This window comes from Xyrauchen texanus, chromosome 35 (assembly GCF_025860055.1).
Source record: "Xyrauchen texanus isolate HMW12.3.18 chromosome 35, RBS_HiC_50CHRs, whole genome shotgun sequence".
NCBI lineage: Eukaryota > Metazoa > Chordata > Actinopteri > Cypriniformes > Catostomidae > Xyrauchen > Xyrauchen texanus.
In genome coordinates, this window is record NC_068310.1 from 3,265,498 (window position 1) to 3,288,696 (window position 23,199).

The 23,199-nt window shown below is 42.7% G+C and overlaps 1 protein-coding gene across 1 annotated transcript; it reads right to left on the reverse strand.

The window, feature by feature from the left end:
• Window positions 1-249: 249 nt before the first annotated feature.
• snai1b (snail family zinc finger 1b) lies at window positions 250-3,683 on the reverse strand. Its single transcript, XM_052106136.1, has 3 exons — window positions 3,492-3,683; window positions 2,262-2,804; window positions 250-1,280 (listed from the first exon to the last, which is right to left on the reverse strand). The coding sequence occupies exons 1-3, from the start codon at window positions 3,565-3,567 to the stop codon at window positions 1,099-1,101; spliced, it is 801 nt and encodes a 266-aa protein (XP_051962096.1). The 5' UTR covers window positions 3,568-3,683; the 3' UTR covers window positions 250-1,098.
• Between the last annotated feature and the right edge of the window lie 19,516 nt (window positions 3,684-23,199).

Here is a 23,199-nt window from a genome sequence, read left to right on the forward strand (position 1 = left end):
TTCATGTTCATCAGGCTTTGTTATATGATATCTGCTGTGAATGAGAATGAAGAACTGAATTCACACTATTTGGAAGTATTGCATGAAAGTCACCCTTTTTATGCATGCTATATTAATAATTTATAATGAGAACATTAATGTAAAGCGTTAGCACTTTAACATCTCCACCTTTGAGAAAAACACAAACAAGAAACTTCTGTTAAACATACATACATTTTTTTTATTGGAAAAAATAGCAAGTGGAGACCCAGTAAAAATACCACTGCTCAAAAAAGATTGCATAGCATTTGGTTTTTGTAATACGTCCAACATATAAACTATTTGTTGACAGGTAGCTTCATATATCGTTGTGGCTTTGGAATAAATGTAGATCAAATGATACAGGCTTCATGGAAAGTCTTCCTCAACTGAGAGACTGCATATTTCCCAGCAATTGAAAGAGAAAACTTGGCACACAAACAACAGCTAAAATCAAATGACCCTTGTAACAGCCTTGTGCTTTTGAGTAAACAACTTGACAGTCTTTAGAAAACATTTTACATGACAAAAAAAATAATTCTGATTTTAAGAGTCTAGCTGCAAATTCAGGGGATGATAAGTGAAGCCTCGAAGCTCAAATTACAGAGACAAATTCCACAGCCTAATTGAACTTCTTATCAAAACAGGTCTTTGGTATCAGGCACAACACAAACGGAGAGCAGATTCGAGGCCAGTGCATTTGTGGACAGGCCTGCACTTCGACAGCTGTCTCAATACATCCCTGGGAGTCTGCAGAGATCTTGGTGAGAGATGACCTCTCTCCCCACACACACTTTAAAGCAGCTGCCCCCTCACAGTGTCGGACCAGCCGGCACCGAGTTTCATCTTGGGAATCCACAGTGGGCAAACTACGTATGATAAGCCCTCATTGTAGACATTGTTTGAGTCTAAGACTAAAACTGGTAGAAAAACAGCATCTCTTCTTTGGTTTGTATGATCAAAAGGCACTATAAGGATATTTAAAAAATATCTCATACTTGAAATGAGTCCGAACATTCATTTAGGGAATAAACCTATCCCAGATTAACTCTGGAAGATGCAAGGCAGCTGTCTTCTACTCTACGCAGACAGACAGCATCCAGAAAGGGTGTGTTTGTGCAGGAGAGACATACGGCTAAAGGTTCGAGAACAGTTTCCACACTGGTACTTCTTCACCTCGGAGTGGGTCTGGAGGTGAGCTCGCAGGTTTGAACGGTCCGCAAAAGCCCGGTTACAGTGTTGGCATGAGAAGGGACGCTCACCTTGAAACAGAGAAAAAAAACTCTGATTTTAATATGCACACAGACTTGAATGTGATAAAAAAGGGTATTTGTACATGAGTATTCCCTTACAAAAATCACTCATGGTTTTACATATTAGTCATATTATTGACAGGTCTAACCGTAACTGTAGTAACCATGTTTTGGCTGAAATCCATTGTTTTTGATACAATTAACCATGGGTTTACTACAGTAATACTGTAATAAAAACCCATGGTTCATTTACGTATGTGATAAATGAACAAAAGTATGTTTATGGTTATAATGCATTCTAAACTCTCCAGCTGACCAATTTATGTAAGGCGATAAAAGACACTTTATTGCTTGCCCATACAAAACAAACTCCCAAACAAGCCACATGAATTGCGGTATCAATCATGGGGTTAAATGGTTGTTCAAATCCCTAACCCTGAAGCCCAATTCATACATTGGTTTTGATGTAAGCGCTTAACGTCTGCATTCAGTCAAACACTCAGCCTCCAAAAATATACTTAATTTACTTCAGCGACCACTGCTATGAAATACTGGACTCTTTATCTTCAGGAGTTCCTTCAGACTTGAGTTATACACTTTCAGGTATCTCCTGACCTCCTCACACATGCACTCTTTACATGCACTTCCACTATTAATGTTACTAACTTCTCTCCTTTTGTTTAGTGGCGATCACATCTTCTTCTAGCGTGCCTCCGTGAAAGCAGTGGCTCAATTGTGAGTGTCGCTACCTTGTGGACCCTCTAATTAGTTTAAATAATTCCAGACTCATTTACAGTATGCGCGGTTCGAAAAATTATGCATACCTACAGTGCTCGAGCACCCTGCTGATGCAGCAAATTTGCATAATTTGTCCTGCACGCAGACACTTGTAGCATTTGTATCTGATAGAAGTATACTTTGGGCTTTAATGTGAGCAAAATTAGTAAGGATGCTTTTCACTATAGAGAAAACCATGCACTAGGAACTCACCGGTATGCGTGCGAATGTGTCCTCGCAGTAGCCAGGGTCTGGAGAAAGCCTTTCCGCATGTGGTGCACACACAGGGCAGCGTATGTGAACGGATGTGCATTTTGAGTGCACCGAGGCTGCTGTACTCTTTAGAACAGTGCTTGCAGTGAAACGCAGCTCTAGATGTGGTACTGGCCGTTCCTGTCACAGCAACGATTGTTTCTGGGCTGGCGGTGCAGTGAGTGAGCTGATGCTGAGAGAGGGAGGTAGGGCTGCTGCAGGTCTTGCCGCAGTGGGCGCACTGGAAGCGGTCAGTTGGGTCTGGACTGGGGGGATCGGACGTACGGCAATCGTCCTCCTCTCCACTGCTGGAACTGGACTGGGAACTCAGGTCTAGAGGCCCAGAAGGAGAGGGAATACTGGGTGAGACTGGAGTGAAAGTGAGGGGTAGGACACTGGTGGTCCAGACGAGCATGGATGTGTAGGCGGGCACCAGAGAGTCGACGCCCTTGGTGGGCATGTTGTCCAGAGGGAAGCATTGTGGGATAATGGCATACCGGCTGTCTGGAGGAGGGCAAGTGAGAAACAGAGGGTCAGGTGTTGAGTAATGGGCTACTTTGTTTGGATTCAACATCACAAGCGATTCAAATATTCAGAAAGTCTAAATCAGATTTAAATGCCTAAATGTTAGCAGCACTGATTACATGAGGTGGGGTAAAGTCTGATTCATTGTAGCCGGTTCGTTCAGAGGATTCATTTAATAAAACCAGCTCTAAAATTAATTCACAACCAAGTCATTGCTTACAAATGTTCCCAGAAATTTCTGTGCAGCATTTCACACTATTACTTTTTTCTAAACAGTAATTTTCCTATTAAATTATTAAAGATTGCATCAAATATTTATCCAACATTATTTTTAATAGCATTGTAAAGAACAACACTTACAGTGTTGGCAGTATTAAGAATAACGTGAATGATATTATAATTGTTGCCTTTTTGTAAACAGTATTGTTCCCATTTAACAGTTTTACTTCTAAACATCTTTTCTGATGGGCTCGAGGCAATGATTTTAGTCTAGTGCAGAATGTATTTGTTTGGAACTTTTTTTTTTTAAATATGCCAACGTGCGTGGAGCGTGGAATAGGCTATCATTTAGCCTATCAGTTTAATAAGTTTTGATTTGAACAACAACTTAGATGAGTATTGTTTATACAACGACAACACACAAACAAACAGCTCTTATCGACTCACCAGTTTGACTCTCCAGTTCACTGTAGTTAGGCTTCTTGTTGGAAAAATACTTTTTGACCAAAAATGAGCGAGGCATTTTGTGAAAATCTTCTCCACGGCGTCAAATCTCAGTGCAAGTTCTCGAAAAGCTCTTCAGACTCAATGTAAGAATCAGAATCAGCTTCAGATGTCCAGTGGTGTTCGAACAGTTCCTAAGAGCTGCAGATGATATTCTGCCATTCAGAGCAGACGAGTCCCTTCATATGAGGCTGAGCTGGAAAAGGGGCGGCAAGGGTTCGAGCTCAATCCCGCCCACCAGAATATCCCACTGGTTGACAATCAGCCTCCTGCAGGCGCACATGGGACAACTTTTTATATATATTTGCATTTAATCGGCCGTCATTATGCATGCATAGTAGACTATGTTTCATTTAATTTGTGTGTTAGCATTATGGCCGTATATGTGTCTTGTTCTGAATATTCCAATATCCGCATTCAGACTTAAATAATGCTAGTTATTTTTTATAAATATGTGTTCTCTTAAATTATCGCTCTCCAAAGGTTTTGCAATAAACAAAATAAGTAAATATAGAAAACTGCTATTTATGTAATTATTTAGATTATAGCCTCTCTTATGCTACATATCTCCTTATGCATAGCCTATTTAATTTTAACGTGAAGGAAAACGAGGCTGTGAAAGGTTGCCACCAGTCCAGGACTTTCCTGGGTCGTCCTTGTTTTTTGGCCGTCTATTCTGGAAAAATAAATTCTATTCCTGGATGCAAAATGTCCCGACATTTGAACATTTTCCGAACGAGTTCATCCATGAGCACTTATATGCACACTATTCAAGAGAAGAAACTGATCAAACCCTTTCTCCTAAACCAATAACTCATGTGATTCATTAGAAAGTCCGATTCGTTTTAGTGAATCAGTTCGTTTGTGCGATTCATGTAAAGCTATCCTAACGTCCTCTCCTTCTTATTTAAAGCATTGGGAATTCTGATTCATAGGTGAATCGGTTTGTTCGGATGATTCATGGAGATGAACTGTGTAGGCTATAACGATTAATTCGGATATCTTCCGCATCATGTCAGGTCTTCTTGATGCTGAATTTTAGCTTGCCTAAATGCTGCTGTTCAGCACTTTGCTTTTGATTCATTTATTTACAGAATGACTAGGCCTATATGTTCAAATGCTGTTTAATGCGGACAGTGGTGTGATTTAAAAAATATACAATATAGTTAGGCCATTTTTTATAGCTTCAAATTGCTCACAGACAAAATAATAAATAACTTACTCAGTAAAATTATGGATGCTGTTCGAATGAATAATATTCTGCACTAAATAATAATTAATAACTAACTAAATAAAAATATTTTTATATAAAATTATATATAGGCTATATATAACTTTTGTTGGATATTGATATCCAGGAATGCCCTTTTCACATCTAATGTTCATGTATTAATTATTAAATGTCAGTTAACTAATGGGGAAAAGCAGGTTGAAAATAGTGTTTACCACTGTCGTGACACAGCAATTGTTTAATGTTTTATGAATTCTGTTTAATGCAGAATTTGCTTGAAATCAGACTGCAAAGCACTGAACACGCACTGTTTAGCTTTAATTGGTAGGCGACTGTGCCTGCTGAAAACGTGCTTTAAATGTGATTCAAAGCACAATTGCTGATCTCATGTGATTTTACAGTCATTTGGAGCACAAGCTCCTATTATCCCTCTTCTCCGGGATGAGAGGACACACATTAAATGCATTTCCCGCACGGGACACCACGGGACACGAGAGAAGCGCTCAGCGGGTGCGGCTGAAAATTAACCGACTCTTTTGAACAAAAGTGTCCGTGCTGAATCCTCCTCTGTTCTGATCCAGCCTCAGGCACATTCACTGCTCATATATTACCCGTCTCAGACCTAATGGAAAATGAGGTGCAAAGAACTCACTCAATCGGTGCTTATGCGAATGAATTTGGTCATTGTCAGAGTCGATGTGGCCATCACATTAGACTGTGAGGGTGTTAATTGCTGTCATTTAGTATTCCTGTCATGTGTTGCACCTGTGCATGGGGCAGATTGTTGAGGAATGTGGCGCATGTTAGTGGCTCTTCACGCGCCGTTCACACCGACGCCATGCAGGCGCGGGTCAAAGGAGCACCACTGCCCCTAAAATCCATTACAAACGACACCACTTTACAAGTACCAGGCACATTCCAATAACTCACACTCAAACAATTCTCATTTTAAACACGACAATTAATAATATGGGGTGTGACGGGTAGGCCTATATCTAGGCTGTATTTCATTGCAGCCTAATACATTATGTAAATAGAGCATGCAAAAGGATAGCCTATATATAGCCTATATCCTTTATTATTTTATTTTTATTTATTTATTTATTTTGCTGCTGCTGAAAACGATTAGGAGTACTTTGTGTAAATTCAATAATAAGAAACACAATAAATTAGACACAATAAAATGTATAAATGCATTTCCAAAATAACACGCATACAACAGTTTTTAGTGTTGAATCGGCTTTCACATAATTTGTTGCATGTCATGCTTGTCAGTGCACATTAGGAAACAGTCACAGGTTGTGTTTTCTGACCAGAGTGCAGATGATCTTTTGAACTGGACACAGAGAGGATATAAGCACAGAAATGTCCTCAGCTGTGAACAGATGTTTTCTTGTGTTGCTCAGCAGGAGGCAGACTGACCCAGTACTCAAGCTTCATTCACCACTGAACCTGTATGTGATTCAGATGACTTCATCAAGATTAGACATCTGATCATAATGTACTTCAACAGCTGTGTATTGGTATTTGTGGATGTATTTGATCTTTGTAAATACATGTCTGAGGCTGCAATGCATTGTGATTTTCATGTATTATATTGCTTGATATTGCACCTATTTAAGGTATTTTTTTCTTGTTGGCAAATAACATGGACATGAACTTTTCTCTTTTGTTTAAGGTTTAATTTCATATGAATGTATTAGTATTGAAGAAATGTCACAATTTCCTAATATATTTTTGAGGTGCATAAACAGTGCTGCAGTGTCAAATGCATTTTTAAATGTATAAAAAAAGGTTTCTCAATTAATACAGAATCACATTACCCTAATGTTGTCCTTACTGGAAGAAAATCTAGTTGTGTTTATTAAACATTACTTAAAATGTCTAGTTTTGGGCTTTTAACTCAAATAAATAATAGAAATACATAGACTTAAGATTTTATTGTATATAACTTGAACTATTGAGTACAAAAATGAGACTAATACACAACGCCTTGGGCTTGAATTATTTAATTATGTTTAAGGGAATAATGGGAACATATGGAGGCATTTAAATAGTTGTTATTAAGAATTCATAGAGGTTTTTATCTTTTTTGTAGTATTATTTATGTTGCAAATATATAGTTGTTTGGCGTGATGTCACTATTAGGGTGATCTGTGTCCACTTTTGGTCAAGTTGGACCCTTTTAACACTATTTCAGTTCTCGTTGTGCATGTGCAACTGAAGGCATATATATATACATTTCAGTAGAGAAATAGAGAAATACAGTTATTAACCTAGAATCAGTTATAATCTTCATTATTTAAGTGTCACCTTTTAATAAACATTTGAGTCCGTTCAATTAAAATGATCAAGTTCAGTGAACTTTATTACACAAAGTTTGGTGAAACCATTACTCAGTCAGTTGAGTAGAGTCAACATAATAGAGTTTTCAGGGTACAAACTGCATTTATAATAATTAGACAAAAATTAGTATTTGTTTAAAATAGCTCATTTTATTTTTACTGTAGGACTATTTGAGTGTACAGTATTGCACAATGCATGAGACTTTAATCTTGCAAGTAATTTGACTCTGTTTTACACCCCTTTGAGATATAAGAAAATTCACGTCGTAGTCATGACTCATGAAATATCATTTGTAGTCCAAGCCGCTATGGTCTCTCTCTGTCAAATGTGCTGCAGATTCCACTTGATTTAGTAGAAGCTGTATGCTGTTGTTGCACCTCATCAGATTAGTGAACTCAATGAAAGACATTGTTGACTGTCATGTGAACACAGTAGTTCATTTAAGGGCCAGGGGGAAGGGTGCAGTGGGGACGAGAGATGCTCGTCTTCTGAACCCCTGCCTGACACATTATGGGCAAGATAAGGTACTGTAGACCCCTTGCATGACAGACCCCCTCTGGAATTTAAGCTGAAACATATGGTGAAATGCTCCTTTTGTTAGAGCAGCTCAGGAATTTTACTTAACAACCTTTATCAACCTTGATGAGCTGTCGCTTAAGACTTGCCTATTCCTCTTGACTCAACCGCAATCAAAACACCTCCAAACCTAAGACAAACAAACCTATATCCTCAGATGACCGACGGAGACTGGATGCCGCTGGGTGACTCACACCATGTGTTTTGGCACATAGTGTGTGAAAATAACCACAGATGTTGGATAAGACACACTGACTTAACAAAAAATTATTAGGAAAAGACATAATTATAGTGCAAACAAATGAATATATCCAGCAAAAATCTGAGAAATTGAAATTTAATGGTGAAATATGTTTCTCTCTCTCTCTCTCTCTCTCTCTCTCTCTCTCTCTCTCTCTCTTATCCCAGCATCTTTATACAAAGTCAGCTATTAGATAGCCATATGTAGGTAGATGTCCCAAAAAAAGTAAACACTGTGACTCTGTGGGACTTTCAAATATTGCAGACACAATAACATTGGTTCAACCAGTGGCACAACTATCTGTTTGTCTGCCCAATCACAGACAGGGGGTGTGTCTATGTAATCTGATTGAAAACAGTCATTGTTTTTGTATTTCCATTTGGTCATGCTACCTGTACAGAAATGACATTGTTCCGCTTTAAAGAAAAACATAATGAAAAACCTTGGAGAAATTATTTGATTGCTTCCTTGTCAGGTCACAGAGAGTACAATGAGACATTTCCGGTTTTTTAATGGTTAAATAATGGTTAAATAAAAACAACAGTCTCATGACCAATTGTAAAAATAATTGTTAATAATTAGATGGCAAAATCATATGAATAGGTTAAAAAATTTGACAACATAATTTGTTTGTTTGTTATTTTCCTCTATGGGAGTAAAATTGTACATTTCACAAGCCACTCACCATCTCGTCCTATTATTACAACCTGTCATGGGACTGGGGTGAATAAAATATATGTTCATGAAACAATGAAAATAGTAATATAGAAAATGTGTTACTGTTTATTTGAAGTATACAGCATATTTAGTATTTATAGATATAGTAAAAATCCTTTTAAAACAACAACAAAATGTTGTGAATTTTTTCGGAGCAATCCGATCTAAGGTAAATTCCATATAGGCCTATGTGCAGTCTTTATGTACCAATAAATTCCAGATGAAAGTGAGGATTCCAAAGAACACATCTTTTTTTAACTTACTCTGCAGTGGCACAAACTTATGTCAAGAATGATTGGGTGTCCATGTGAGCAGTCTAAATTAGGTTTACAGTCTCCAGCCTTCTTGATGTGTTTGACGATATGAACCAGAATGTTGATGTTGAAGTGTCACAGTGTCGGTAAAACTTTTCCATTTACAATCAAATCATAAATACAACTTTATTTTCAGAATGGGAAGATCAAAATTTCAAACTCTCTACATTTTAATGTGCAGGTGCATTGCATTCTCATTTAGGCTACTTGGACTAGTACACACTGTACAAGTATTACATCATATATAGTTTATAATTATAGTAATTATATTATGTCTATGATATTTTCTGTTGAACATGCACACCTCAGATAGCACTGACTATGTTGTTTGAAGCTAGAAGACTAACTGACCACATACAGAGGATGAGAGCATGATAAAAACTCACTGCTGCTATCTACAGGATAACACAAACACTGCGCTGACCTTCACTGACTGCAGTAGACTAGTTATTTCATCATTACAGTTGAAGTCAGAAGTTTACAAACACTTAGGATGAAGTCATTAAAACACATTTTTTAACCACTCCACAAATTTAATATTAGCAAACTAAAGTTTGACACATGACACAAGTAATCTTTCCAACAATTGTTTACAGATAGATATTTTCACTTTTAATTGATTATATCACAATTCCAATGTGTCAGAAGTTTGTGTACTGAACACTAAGTTAACTGTGCCTTTAAGCAGCTTGGAAAATACCAGAAAATTATGTCAAGCCTTTAGACAATTAGCTTCTGATAGGAGGTGAACCTGTGGATGTATTTTAAGGCCTACCTTCAAACTCAGAGCCACTTTGCTTGACATCATGGGAAAATCAAAATAAATTAGCCAAGACCTCATAAAAAACTGTGGACTTCTACAAGTCTGGTTCATCCTTGGAAGCAAGTTCCAAATGACTGAAGGTACCATGTTCATCTGTACAAACAATAGTACGCAATTATAAACACTGTGGAACCACAGGAAGGTGAGGCATTCTGTCTCCTAGAGATTAACATTGTTTGGGGCGAAAAGTGCAAATCAAAACTAGAACAACAGCAAAGGACCTTGTGTAGATGCTGGAGGAAACAGGTAGACAAATATCTATATCCACAGTAAAACTAGTCCTATATCGACATAACCTGAAAGGCCACTCAGCAAGGAAGAAGCCACTGCTCCAAAACAGCCATACAAACGCCACAATACAGTTTGCAAGTGCTCACGGGGACAAAGTTCTTACTTTTTGGAGAAATGTCCTGTTCTGGTCTGAAGAAACAAAAATTGAACTGTTTGGCCATAATGACCATCATTATGTTTGGAGGAAAAAGGCTGAGGCCTGCAAGCCAAAGAATACCATCCCAACCGTGAAGTATGGGGGTGGCAGCATCAGGTTCTGGGTGTGCTTTGCTGCAGGAAGTTAAAGCTTGGTCGCAAATGGGTCTTCCAAATGGATGATGACCCCAAGCATGCCTCCAAAGTTGTGGTTAAATGGCTTAAGGACAACAAAGTTAATTTGTGGGCAGAACTGAAAAAGTGTGTACTGTGCAAGCAAGGAGGCCTGCAAACCTGACTCAGTTACACCAGTTCTGTTAGAAGGAATGGGCCAAAATTCCAGCAAAATATTTTGAGAAGCTTGTGGGAGGATACCCAAAACATTTGACACAATTAAACAACTTAAAGGCAATGCTACCAAATACTAACATACAAAAGTGTATGTAAACTTCTGACCCGCTGGGAATGTGATGAAAGGAATAAAAGCTGAAATAAATAATTTTCTCTATTATTATTCAGACATTTCACATTCTTAAAATAAAATAAAGACCCTAACTGAGAACAGAAAAAGTTTCCTACGATTAAATGTAAAAAAAAATTGTAAAACTTAGTTAAAATGTATTTGGCTAAGGTGTATGTCAACTTCTGACTTCAACTTTATATGAGAGCATTTTGGGTTGCACCAAAACCACCAAACGTTAAAATAAGCATCGGCTATACACTGAAGGTGGATTGGGGAAAACTTCTTGGGAGAAGAGTAGTTTTTTTCATGTCAGTCTGTTTGACACATGTGTTTTATATGTTGTAATTTTATGCAATTCATTAATTGCAATTTCTGCTTTGCCAAACAATGGTTTAATATTTTGTATTTTCCCTTTTTGTTTTCACGAGTGATGTATAGTGGTTTCACTGTTGAAATTGTTATGAATTCTCAAATCAGGGTTAACACACATTCTTCCTCTTCTTCCTTTATGTATAGAGCAAGTCAAGCATAATGAAATTACACCTTCTAAAGGCAACTTGTCCAACAATATTTTCAGTCTGATAAACACTTGTTCTTCCACTATTTACAGCATTTAATGTGTACATTACACTCTTTATTCATTGCCATTTGTACTTAATGATAATATTATTTATTTGTTTTTTTGATTGTTTGTTCATTCGTTTGTTCATTCAATCAGTTAGTTCCTTAGTTAAAAATCTTCTACCTAAAAGTCTACCTTCTCACCACTATAGGTCACACTTGATAAATTTTTTTAACTGTGTCTCTCTTCATTGTTTTCAACTGTCTACAGTGACAGCCCCCATTCTGTGCACCTCAGTGTCTGTCTACCATTTTCTGTTTGTTTCATAGATTATTTACCAGAGATGGGCCACTTCTATTAAAATGAATGGGAGAAATATATATATTTTATGATTAGTATCCTGCTGAACAAACTTTAAAGTGGTTTCAGAATGAAAGCATATGCTTTAGGTGTATGAAGACAAAACTGTCCTTGAACACAATTCTTATTGTGTTCTTTTGACGTTTCAATTATTTGTTGCTTTTTCCCCTCCACTCAAACATAGACATGGAAAGTGAACGCTACATTAGTCATTACAACCCGAGGTATTATTACTTTATAATTTTGTTTTTATTTCTACTTCATTTTCAAATTGTCAATTAAATAAAATGTTGTTTTATTTAAAATTATCCCTGTCTAAAGAAATAATAAACTATACTGAGATTTCTTTCTGAATATTTTTTCTCTATCTGCCGACTGGTTTGGGAAAATTCAGTACATTCAAATGAGTCAACACAGTAGTAATTAGCACTCATTGAGAAGTATCACGATTTGACTGCAAATTCTACATCCAAAAACACTTGAAAAGCCCACTGTTAATATTGGGACCATGTAGTCACGGACATGATTTTCTAGTTAATTTGTGGGAAAAGCACAATGCAGGGCAGTTCTGCATGCTGAACGTGTACCTAAATTCCTGATGCGTCCCTGTGCGTCTCACAGCAGATAAAAAAATTATAATAATTTATATTTGCTTGAGCGGAAGCCGCATTGGTTAAGTCAAGTCATTTTTGTTTGTATAGTGCCTATTTTGTATGCAATCATTATGAAATCGTCTTGGTTACTGTTGTAACCTCCGTTCCCTGATGTAGGGAATGAGACATTGTGTCAATGTAGTGACATTAAGGGTTGCTCTTGGGAGCCCCAAACACTTTGAGAAAATGGCAATGGGAATTGGCGAGTGGAATTTGCATGCTACTCCCCTGGACATACGGGTATAAAAGGAGCTGGGCTGCAACCACTCATTCAGGTTTTGCGCTGAGAAGCCGAGACAGGGTCCCGGCCATTTTAGCGGGTAGTACAGGATTGTGACAAGAGGGACACAACGTCTCGTTCCCTCCATCAGGGAACGGAGGTTACAGCAGTAACCAAGACTTTCCCTATCTGTCACTCACTCGACATTGTGTCGATGTAGTGACAATAGGGGTCCTTATACGAAAAACACAACCAGCCAACCAGTGCGACGGGTTTTAAAGTGCTAGCCATGCCTCCAAACTCCAAGCAAGGGGCACCAAGGTGACGATCGCATTTGACTTACCTGCGGGTGGGGCCTCACATCCCGAGCTTGTGGCTGTGCTGAGAGAAACATAAAAGAACTTACCTTGCTCCACATACCCACCATAGGACCGGTCAGCGACGGGGGAGAAGGGGGTGCATGAAGGTGGGGGGCACGTGTTTATAGCGCACTAGCCGCGAGTGTTCGGTGAACAGACTTCGTGACAACGACGGCCGTAAACACCGTATGTATGACCCAGGGACCCACATTTTTTAAATGTGGGTACCGCAGCCAAAACAAAACTAAGGGGAACACAGGATTCTCCTCCCAACCCTTCTCCATGGGATGGAGTGGTCTGGATACCAGCTCCAGGGCTCCAGTGGGCCTCTTCCTCCCTAGGTTATCAATCTCAGGGGTGCTTGGGGGCCTTCCTGGTGCTCTTAGTGCTGACCTGTGAGATGAGGGGAGCGTTTGGCCCGGGATGCGGCTGAGCCGCATGAGTTGCAGCCACAGAGGAAGCCCTCAGCGAAAAGAACGGGGTTTGGGACCGTGATCCATGCCGGGGCAGGATGTGCTGAATGGCCTCCGTCTGCTTCTTCACAGCTGAGAACTGCTGGGTTAAAGTCCTCAATGGTGTCGCCGAATAGGCCGATCTGTGAAATGGGAGCATTGAGGAAGCGGACCATGTCAGTGTCCTTCATCTTGACCAGATTAAGACATAGGTGGTGCTCTTGGACCACCAAGGTGGACATCACCTGCCTGAGTGCCTTCATCGCTCGGAGGGCGAGATCAGTTACCAGGAACCAGGGCAATGCATGGCTGCAAGTGGCGCTCTGAACCCAGGAACCAATTATCAACCCAGGCAAGTGCAGCGGTCAGCTCCATGTCAGCCTCAGACTGGGCGGCCACACCCAAAGGTGGAAGCTCAGTCGAGACCTCAGCGTCCAACTGCGCCAACCCGCTCTCCAATGCTGCGATCGAGAGCTCATCAAGCTCATGAGCCCAGAAAGAGACATTAAACGCCCTGAAGTGAGCTGCCTGTCTCATCCCAGAACTCGACCAGGGAAAACAAGCATACTGAGGAATGGGAGGTGGGGGATTACCCGCAGGAACTGCTCCCATTGGGGACCCCAAATTGCTGACCCAGCCTCGAACCATCCACGAATGCTGCCTCAACGTGACAGCCCAGACATGTGAGACAGCGCTCATGACCGTCAGAGGCAGAGAGATATTGACCACATCCAGGAACTACACACAGATTAAAAAGATGCTCTCTGTCAGTACACACAGTTTTAGAAGGAAATATACTCTTTTCTGCAAGAAAAGGGGCTTACTCTGCATTAATCGTGCACAGGGGAGAAAGCCGCTGAAATGCGCCATATATCCAGTGGCATACACTTCTCATCTATGAGGTGAATGGAACGGCAGTGGAACTTGCAGCTCAACACCACTCGGCTCTGAAGAAAAAATCTGAATGAATAGTTGTGAGCCAGCTCCTTTTATACCCATATGTCCAGGGAGTGGCATGCTAATTCCAATTGGAATTTTTCTGAAAGATCAGAGGTGTTTGGGGATCCCAAGAGTGACCCCTAGTGTCACTACATCGACAGAACATTGAGTGAGTGACAGATAGGGAACTTTAAATACCAACCAAAGAAAATTTAATTAAGCTCTTCTTTAACCGCAAAAACATGGAGAATAATAATTTTGAGTCATAAATTTAACAGAATTGAAAAGTTTCAGAGATATAGGCTAAAAAAGACGTGCATAAGTTCGGTTGTTTACAATAAAAACATTTAAATGTTTAAAATAAACAGGCAGTCCAGGGGGGCACAAGGGGAGCAGAGGAACAAGGCAAGGTCAGGGAGACCATAGCAGATCAGGTAGGCAGCTAGGAGACCAAGGAAACCAGAGCAGATCAGACGGGTGGCCAGGAGACCAAGGAGACCAGAGCAGATCTGGGGGACGGCCAGGAGACCAAGGAGATCAGGCGGATGGCCAGGAGACCAAGGGGACCAGAACAGATCTGGAGGGCAGCCAGGAGACCTTGGGAACCAGAGCAGATCAGGCGAGAAGCCCGGAGACCAAGGGAACCAGAGCAGACCAGATGGGCAGCCAGGAGACCAAGGGAACCAGAGCAGACCAGACAGGCAGCCAGGAGACCAAGGGAACCAGAGCAGACCAGACGGGCAGCCAGGAGACCAAGGGGATGACCTCAAGGTGGGGACCTGGGAGGTGGCCACAGGACAGGGTCTGGGTCAGGAGGCCTGGGAGGTGGCCGTAGGACAGGGACTGGGTCAGGAGGCCTGGGAGGAGGCCACAGGACAGGGACTGGTTCAGGAAGCCTGGGAGGAGGCCACAGGACAGGGACTGGTTCAGGTAGAGGAGCTGCTATAGGGGAAGACACTAGTAACGCGGACGTAACAGTTGAAGAAGGCGTCGCTAGGGGAGCGGGTGGAGCCGCATGAGGAATGGTCTCTGGGGACTCATATTGGTTGACTGATGAGTGTGCCTGTGCACGTGCGTATGTGTGTTTGTGTGTTTGCTTAAACACAGTGAAACAACTAAGGCTACATATACGACTTCAGAGGCTAATACAGCTGCATGCAGACAGAGATGTGTTCCTTCATTTCTGTTTTGATATTTATTTGTTTATTTCATTGCATCACAAATGTCATGGACTCTGAAAAAAATGCAGAGTTCCAAAGGCTCGAGTCCAAGTCAAGTCAGAGTAAAAATGAATCAGTGTCCGTGACAAGTCCAAGTCCATTAAAATTGGACTCGTGACTCGGACTTGAGTCCAAGTCCAAACTCAAGTACCCCAACTCTACTGAGCTCCCTACACATACAGACATCACCTGTTAATCAACTCTAGAACGTGCATGCGCATTAGCTATACAAGCAGGGAAAATTGAATTAGCATATTATGAGATAAAGAATAATATTGATTGTTGTCAGATTTTATTGCTGATTTGAAATATGTTCTTTGATCGTAATCTCAACCAACCATTTTTGATATTTTGGTCTTTCTCCATTCAAGTAGATAGGAGCTACACTGGCATGACTGGAAATAGCCTCCCGAGAGCGATCCAAAGATGGCCGACAGTGGATTGACTTGCTAGAAAGGCTTTGTTTGTATTCATCATGCGTTCCAAACTGCATAAATTATGCCTTCTAATGGCACTTTGAAGGGAGAACAGTCATGATAGTCATCCTGTAAGTTCGTTCTAAACAGAATTTTCCAAAACAAATGACTTAAAAGTGAGTTCTGGATGACTGTTTAGTCTCACACTTATTAGCCCTCCAAAGATATGGATAATCACTTCTGAATGAAACGCACTACTGTAAACAGTCTCGTTGAGAAAGGGGTCTGTTTCTCTGTAAATGAGTCAGTGCAAATGGACCTTGTTGGATCACATGGTATGTTGATTTGCTTACCAGAAAACTAGAAACTGAACAATACTCCATTTGTAATTGTATATGTAGCCTAAAATAAACAAAGCACAGATCCAAAACCTCTTTCTTGTGTTTTGTGAGTTCTGAAAATAAATCAGGATGATTTACTGTTCTTTTTAATAATCTTTCACCCATTTTCTTTCTATTTATTTCTTAATTTATGTATTTTTCTTATATTTGTTAAATCAATGTCCGAATGGCATTATACATGTAAATTTTTTTTTTTGCTTGATAAATAATTTAGTACAAGTGCTCATCATAATGGCACTAGACTTCTTAACAGCTATAATGCACATACACAATGGCAGTGATGTTGTTAACTACATTTTAATGCACAACCTCGTAAACATGTCCCATTGTTTAGCGGCTCAGGGCTCTTGCTAGCGCCCACATTTGTGTTCATTACATAGGGAACAAGGGAGAGGGATGAGACACGATATTTTTGTCTTTTAACTGTAGATAGGAAATCACACACGCATTAATGGATTTATTGCTTGATTAATTCAAATATAACCAAACAAAACAGGGACACCAATGCTACACAATTTTTTTTAGCATTTAACATGTCTGTTGTACCTCCACAAGTTAAGTAAGAAATATTGAGGCAAATACCTAATCATTTTATATGTTTGGTTTTCAAATCTTCACCAAGGTAGTGCAGACCACCAAGGCTCACAGCAGCATTTAGTGCAACTTGAAGACTTTATGAGTAAATCTGGATATCTTTGAGTTAATTTGATGCTCCTGTAGCATTTCAGAGATGAATGAACGGTGTGTTTACAGGGCTTAAATGTCCTATATTTGGATGAGGTGCTTTGCTGCTCTAAAACCTTCTACAATCATGTGGAGGACTTGTGTTGTGTACTTAATATTATAAATTATTATGCTTCGGTTGCTCTGGCAAATTATTTAAACATTTCATAGACTCTGGTACAGAGGCTGAATTGTTTCATTACATAAAGAAAAAGGAAAGTCGTTTTCCTAATTCTAGGGGCCATGTGTTTATTTTTAATATATATTTATTTTTAATATTATCTAAATGCTCTTTTCATTATGAACAATATGGAGATTTTTTGCAAATAATTTTTTTTTGTTTGGACTTTGAAACTCAGTAGTATGTATATATATATATACACTTTTTTTTACATCTCTTGTTGCTCTATATTTGACAGCCTATTAAGCTAATCTGTGTTGCACCTGTATTTTATTACGCTGCTGGCCTGATGAGTCTCTTCGTGTAACCCCTGCTTCGTGCACAGGTTTATGTTATCATCATGCAGAGACTCAGGGTAAGAGGAGACACAGGACCAGGCAGGATATTTTAGGACAGGGCAGGGAAAAGTTATGTAATCTGAAGTTTAAACTCACCCTGATGCTCTGCAGACTATCATTCAACTTGCCTTGCGTGCCAACTGTGTATATACTGTACGTGTGCAAATTATAAAAAATAAAATAAAAAAATGTATGTACAAAATGATGCTGGTAGTTTTCTGTGAAACACAAAAGTTGGAAAAATCGTTACACAGTTTTTTCCCCCTCATTCTACAATATTTCATAGTGACCATATCTTAAATAAAAAGGACAACAAATAAATAAAACACTATAAAAGCACCATTAAAGTATAAAAGTAGTCTATACAATTTGTGTTCTATATTCTTAGTCTTCTGAAGCCATGCAATAAATTTGTGAGTGGAACACACTGAAATTGTTGACGTTATTAACTGATATTTGTGTCCCCTCCAGAAGCTTGCATTTTGTTATATATTAAGTGTTGACTAGATTGTTCAAAAACAGCATATGGACTACATTTATGATAGTTGTATGGTGTATTGGTGTCCTTTCTAGAGCTTGACAGCACCTAGTCACTATGTACTGACATTTGTTGTCAACATCTGCTTAACGAGACTTCAATTCTACTGTTGTGTTTCACTGAAGAAAATATCAGCATACAGGTTTATTGCTGTGTAAATAACGATTTATTTATTTTGGTTGCAGATGCTAAAAACTGACCAAACAGGCTAAAGTCTTACAAATTGAGATGGTTGTGTTGTAGCTCACTAGTTTCATTTAGACAGCACAACTAATCCATTAAGAATAATAGTAAATAGGGTAAAACTTTTCATTAATTTTTCCTTTGTTAAAGGTTTATAAAGGGGTTCGTTAATGACTAATAAACATTTACAAAAGCATTATAAAGCACTGACTGAGCCTGTGTAAAAAGGCTAAATGCTTAATAAATACACATTTTTAAACATAATCTGTAAAAACTTAAAATGCCCTAATGTATGATTTAAGTCACAATGCAGTAAAATTAAAAGGAGGGTGTTACTGGTTCTTTAATTCTCTCGTGGAATGATGAAGCTGGAGCTAGACAAATTTCCACCTCTCGTCTTTATTGCACAAGTTACTTTTCAGTGTCACAGTAAATATCATACACACAGCACACACACACACACACACAGCAAGCGTGTCACTCCTCTCCTCCTCAGTGGCTCTCAGCTCCCATTTATCACTCTGTCACCTCTCACTGCAACACAGAACAGCTTATTATAATTCCCCACAGGTATAACTCCTTACCACTATCATCTCCTGGCCTCGCTCTCCATTCACAAATCGGCGCTCAACCATACCCCTACCTCCACAGAGGGATTATGTCATTTTGTGTTTATATTCATTCCTGTATTGTTTTGAATCACTTGTGCTGTAAGGTTGATGTCACATCACACAACTGGAGAAGACCATAAGGAGGCAGGCCATGAACGAGTGACATGTGAGAACACAGTAAGCAGGTCTGCTACAAATGAGCCCTTTAGTTTGTAACATGAGAATCACTTTCTTCATCAAATGTTTTTCAGCTGTTTAAGGATGCTTTCTACAACCCAATACCAAAAAAGGATCCAAAGTAAAAATATATCTATATATTTTATTCCCCTTCTGTCGCTCTCTCCACGTTGTGTCAGAGAAGCGACACAAGGGGTCTCTCTTGAGCGCCGATATTCACCTCTGAACTATGAAAAAAGGCCAATGAGAGTTGGCAACCAGTATTTGCATGTCCTGCCCCCGGACATACGGGTATTTAAGCGGCGCAAATACGGGAGTTCATTCAGAAAATTTCTTTGGAGCCGATGGATGTGTCTGCAATTGCTGCGTGTTACACACCGAGTTCCTGTCATTCCTCTGCTGCATGCTGTTGGATTCCACGGCGCACAACACCGGCTTTCTCCTGTTTGCACGGCTGTGCATTCCTGCCCCTGGGCGCTTCGACAGTGCAGATCATAAAAGAACTCTCACGAGTCCTTTTTTCATAAAAGAGTGATTTTATTTAAAAGAGTAATTTCCTCTAAAAGAGCAAAACACAGCGGCGTTGAACGTCCTTTTAAGGACACGTCTTTATAAAGATGCCTTTCCGCCCCTGTGTTGTTTCTGGATGCGGTAGAGTGCTCTCCGCTTCAGACGGCCACAGGCGTTGTCTCGTGTGTCTGGGTAGCGATCACACCGAGGCTGCGTTTGTGGATGGTTCATGTTCTCACTGCGAGAACATGACCATGACAACGTTGTGGTCACGGCTTGCTTACAACCGTGAGCAAGCCACTCCAGCCGCCCCCCGTGTTGCTCCTTCTTCCCACGGGATTGTAGGACGATGCGGCTGGCGATGGAGGCGATTTGGGGATGGCAGCGGGTGCAGCTCCGCCGGGTACGCCCCCTCGGACCACCAGCACCCCAGCACGCTCGTTGATTCCCGTCCGTGCTCAAGGCGGCGGCGCCTCGCCTCACAGCCAGTCTGCCGACCCTCTTGCGATGGAAGCAGATGAGCTCGCCGCGGCATCGGAGGGCGTGGTATCTGATGCTGAGAACTCCTCTGGGCTGCCGCTTTCGGGCCTGCACATCCAGGCTGAGGCCGACGCACAGATGACCGACATGCTTTCCCGGGCAGCCAACAGCGTGGGCTTGGACTGGAACCCTCCATCCTCCCCACAGCCATCACGGCTGGACGACTGGTTCCTGGGGTCCGGGCGCCGCTCACAGCCTCGCCCCCACAGGTTCCGTTTTTCCCGGAAGTGCATGACGAGCTGACGTCTTCGTGGAGAGCACCCCTCTCCACTCGTCACACCGCCACAGGCTCGTCCGCCCTCGCCACCCTCTACGGCGGAGCGCGCCACGGGTACGTGGCGATTCCCCAGGTGGATAGGGCGGTTGCGATCCATCTATGCCCCGGAACCCCTACCACCTGGCGAGGTCGCCCCGTACTCCCTTCCCGGACCTGTAGAGCAACCTCCTCGCTAACAGCGAAGGCCTACAGCGCCACCAGATGCGCCGCTTCTGCCCTGCATGCCATGGCTCTCCTGCAGGTCCACTAAGCCAAGGCACTACGCAACATGCATGGGGGTGGCCCTGATCCCGACACGCTGCAGGAACTTCGCTCAGCGACCGACCTTGCCCTGAGAGCAACGAAGGTCACAGCGCAAGCGCTCGGGCAGGCGATGGCCACGCTAGTGGTCCAGGAACGTCAACTGTGGCTGAACATGGTCGAGATGCGTGAAGCCGACAAGACTCGCTTCCTCAACGCCCCTGTCTCCCAGTTCGACCTCTTCAGCGACACCGTCGAGGATTTTGCCCAGCGGTTCTTCACGGTAAAGAAGCAGACGGAGGCCATCTCTCACATCACGCCTCGCCGCAAGCCTGCAGCCACGGCCCATGCCCCCGTCCTCCCACGGCCAGAAGACAAGCTCCTGCTCCGCCTCAACCCGGGCCCAGCTCTCAGCCCCAGCGTCGAGCAAACCGCGGGAAGCGCACGCCCCCTGTCTCAACCGGAAGGTTCCCAAGCGCTCCTGAGACAAAGCACCCAGAGCCCAAGATGTTAGCTCCGGAGGTGGCAAGACCACTCCATCCCCCGGTGGAGGGCCGGGAGGAGAATCCTTTGTTTTTTCATTTGCCGCACCCCTTAACATGGGCTGCGGTACCCAAATTCTCAGTAAAAGAGCTATTTCCTCTGTCTCTGGGGCACATGGCCCGCAAATGTCGTTCTCACGGCACTCTGCTTTCAGGCCTCAAAAGTCCCGGCTCCATGGACGCGGTGTCCCCCCTTTCAGCCTCACGACTGTTACCCGGCCGGCCGGTTCAGACGAGTCCAGAGGACGCCAGCATCAGATCTCCTCCTCAGTCTAGAACCCGCCCCCTGCCGGGTGCGCGGAGCAAGGTAAGTGCTTTGAGTTTATTCTCAGCACCAGAGCCTCGGGACACCATGTTGCCTCCCGACGCCACGTTACCTGTTCCGCACCGCTGCGAAGCCCCGCCGGGTACGTCCAAAAACTCATCCCCTTGGTGCCCCTAGCACGGAGCTTAGAGGCGTTGCTTTCACTGCCCAACCTGTCGCGCTGGCTGCACCGGACCATTCGACTCGGTTACGCAATTCAGTTTGCCAGGTCTCCGCCCCCCTTCGTGGGCGTACATTTTTCCACAGTACAAGGCCAACATGCCCATTCCCTGCGCGAAGAAATCGCCTCCCTTCTATTAAAGGACGCGATAGAGCCTGTCCCTCCAACCGAAACGAAGAAGGGTTTCTACAGCCCTTACTTTGTTGTACCCAAGAAAGGCGGCGGCTTATGACCGATCTTGGACCTGCGAGTTTTCAATCGGACCTTGTCCAAACTCCCGTTCAAAATGCTTTGAACTCCCGTTCCAAATTCTATCTGGCATCCTGCATCTAGATTGGTTCGCAGCGGTAGACCTGAAGGACGCGTACTTCCACGTCTCAATTCGCCCTCGACATCGACCCTTCCTACGGTTCGCGTTCGACGGCCAGGCGTATCAGTACAAAGTCCTCCCCTTCGGCCTGTCTCTGTCCCCTCGCGTCTTCACGAAAGTCGCAGAGGCAGCTCTTGCCCCGCTCCGAGAAGCCGGCATACGCATACTCAATTACCTCGACGACTGGCTCATACTGGCCCACTCCCGAGAGTTACTATGCGCACACAGAGACCAGGTGCTCAGCCACCTCAGCCGTTTGGGGCTTCAGGTCAGCTGGGAAAAGAGCAAGCTCTCCCCGGTCCAGAGCATCTCTTTTCTCGGTCTGGAGTTAGACTCAGTCTCAATGACAGCACGTCTCTCCAACGAGCGTGCTCAGTCAGTGCTGAAATGCCTCCCTTCCTTCAAGCCAGGCGCCGTGGTCCCGCTAAAACGTTTCCAACAGCTCCTGGGGCATATGGCATCCTCCGCGGTGGCTGCGCCGCTGGGGTTGATGCATATGAGACCACTTCAGCACTGGCTCCGGACTCGAGTCCTGAGACGAGCATGGCACCGAGGCACGCACAATGTAAAAGTTACTTCTGCCTGCCGCCAAACCTTCAAACCTTGGACAGACCTCTGCTTTCTAAGGGCAGGAGTACCCTTGCAGCAGGTGTCACGACGCGTTCTGGTCACAACCGACGCCTCCAAATTGGGTTGGGGCGCCGTGTGCAACGAGCGCGCAGCCGCAGGCTGGTGGAACCGAGGCCCGCTGTGCTGGCACATCAACTGCCTAGAGCTGCTGGCTGTTTTTCTGGCCCTGCAGAAGTTTCTCCCGTTAATTCAGAACAAACACGTCCTAGTCAGGACAGACAGCACCACGGTCGTAGCCTACATAAACCGCCAAGGCGGAGTACGCTCCCTCCACATGTCACAGCTCGCCCGTCGTCTCCTCCTTTGGAGTCAGCAGCGACTCAAGTCACTGCGCGCCACTCACATCCCCGGCAACCTCAATGTGATAGCGGACGCGCTGTCAAGACAAAGCTTGCCTGGCGGAGAGTGGAGGCTCCACCCCCAGTCAGTCCATCTGATTTGGGACCGGTTCGGCAAGGCTCAGGTAGACCTGTTTGCCTCCCAAGAAACCTCCCACTGCCCGCTCTGGTATGCCTGGACAGAGGCTCCCCTCGGGGCAGACGCGTTGGCACACAGCTGGCCTGCGGGGCTGCGCAAGTATGCCTTTC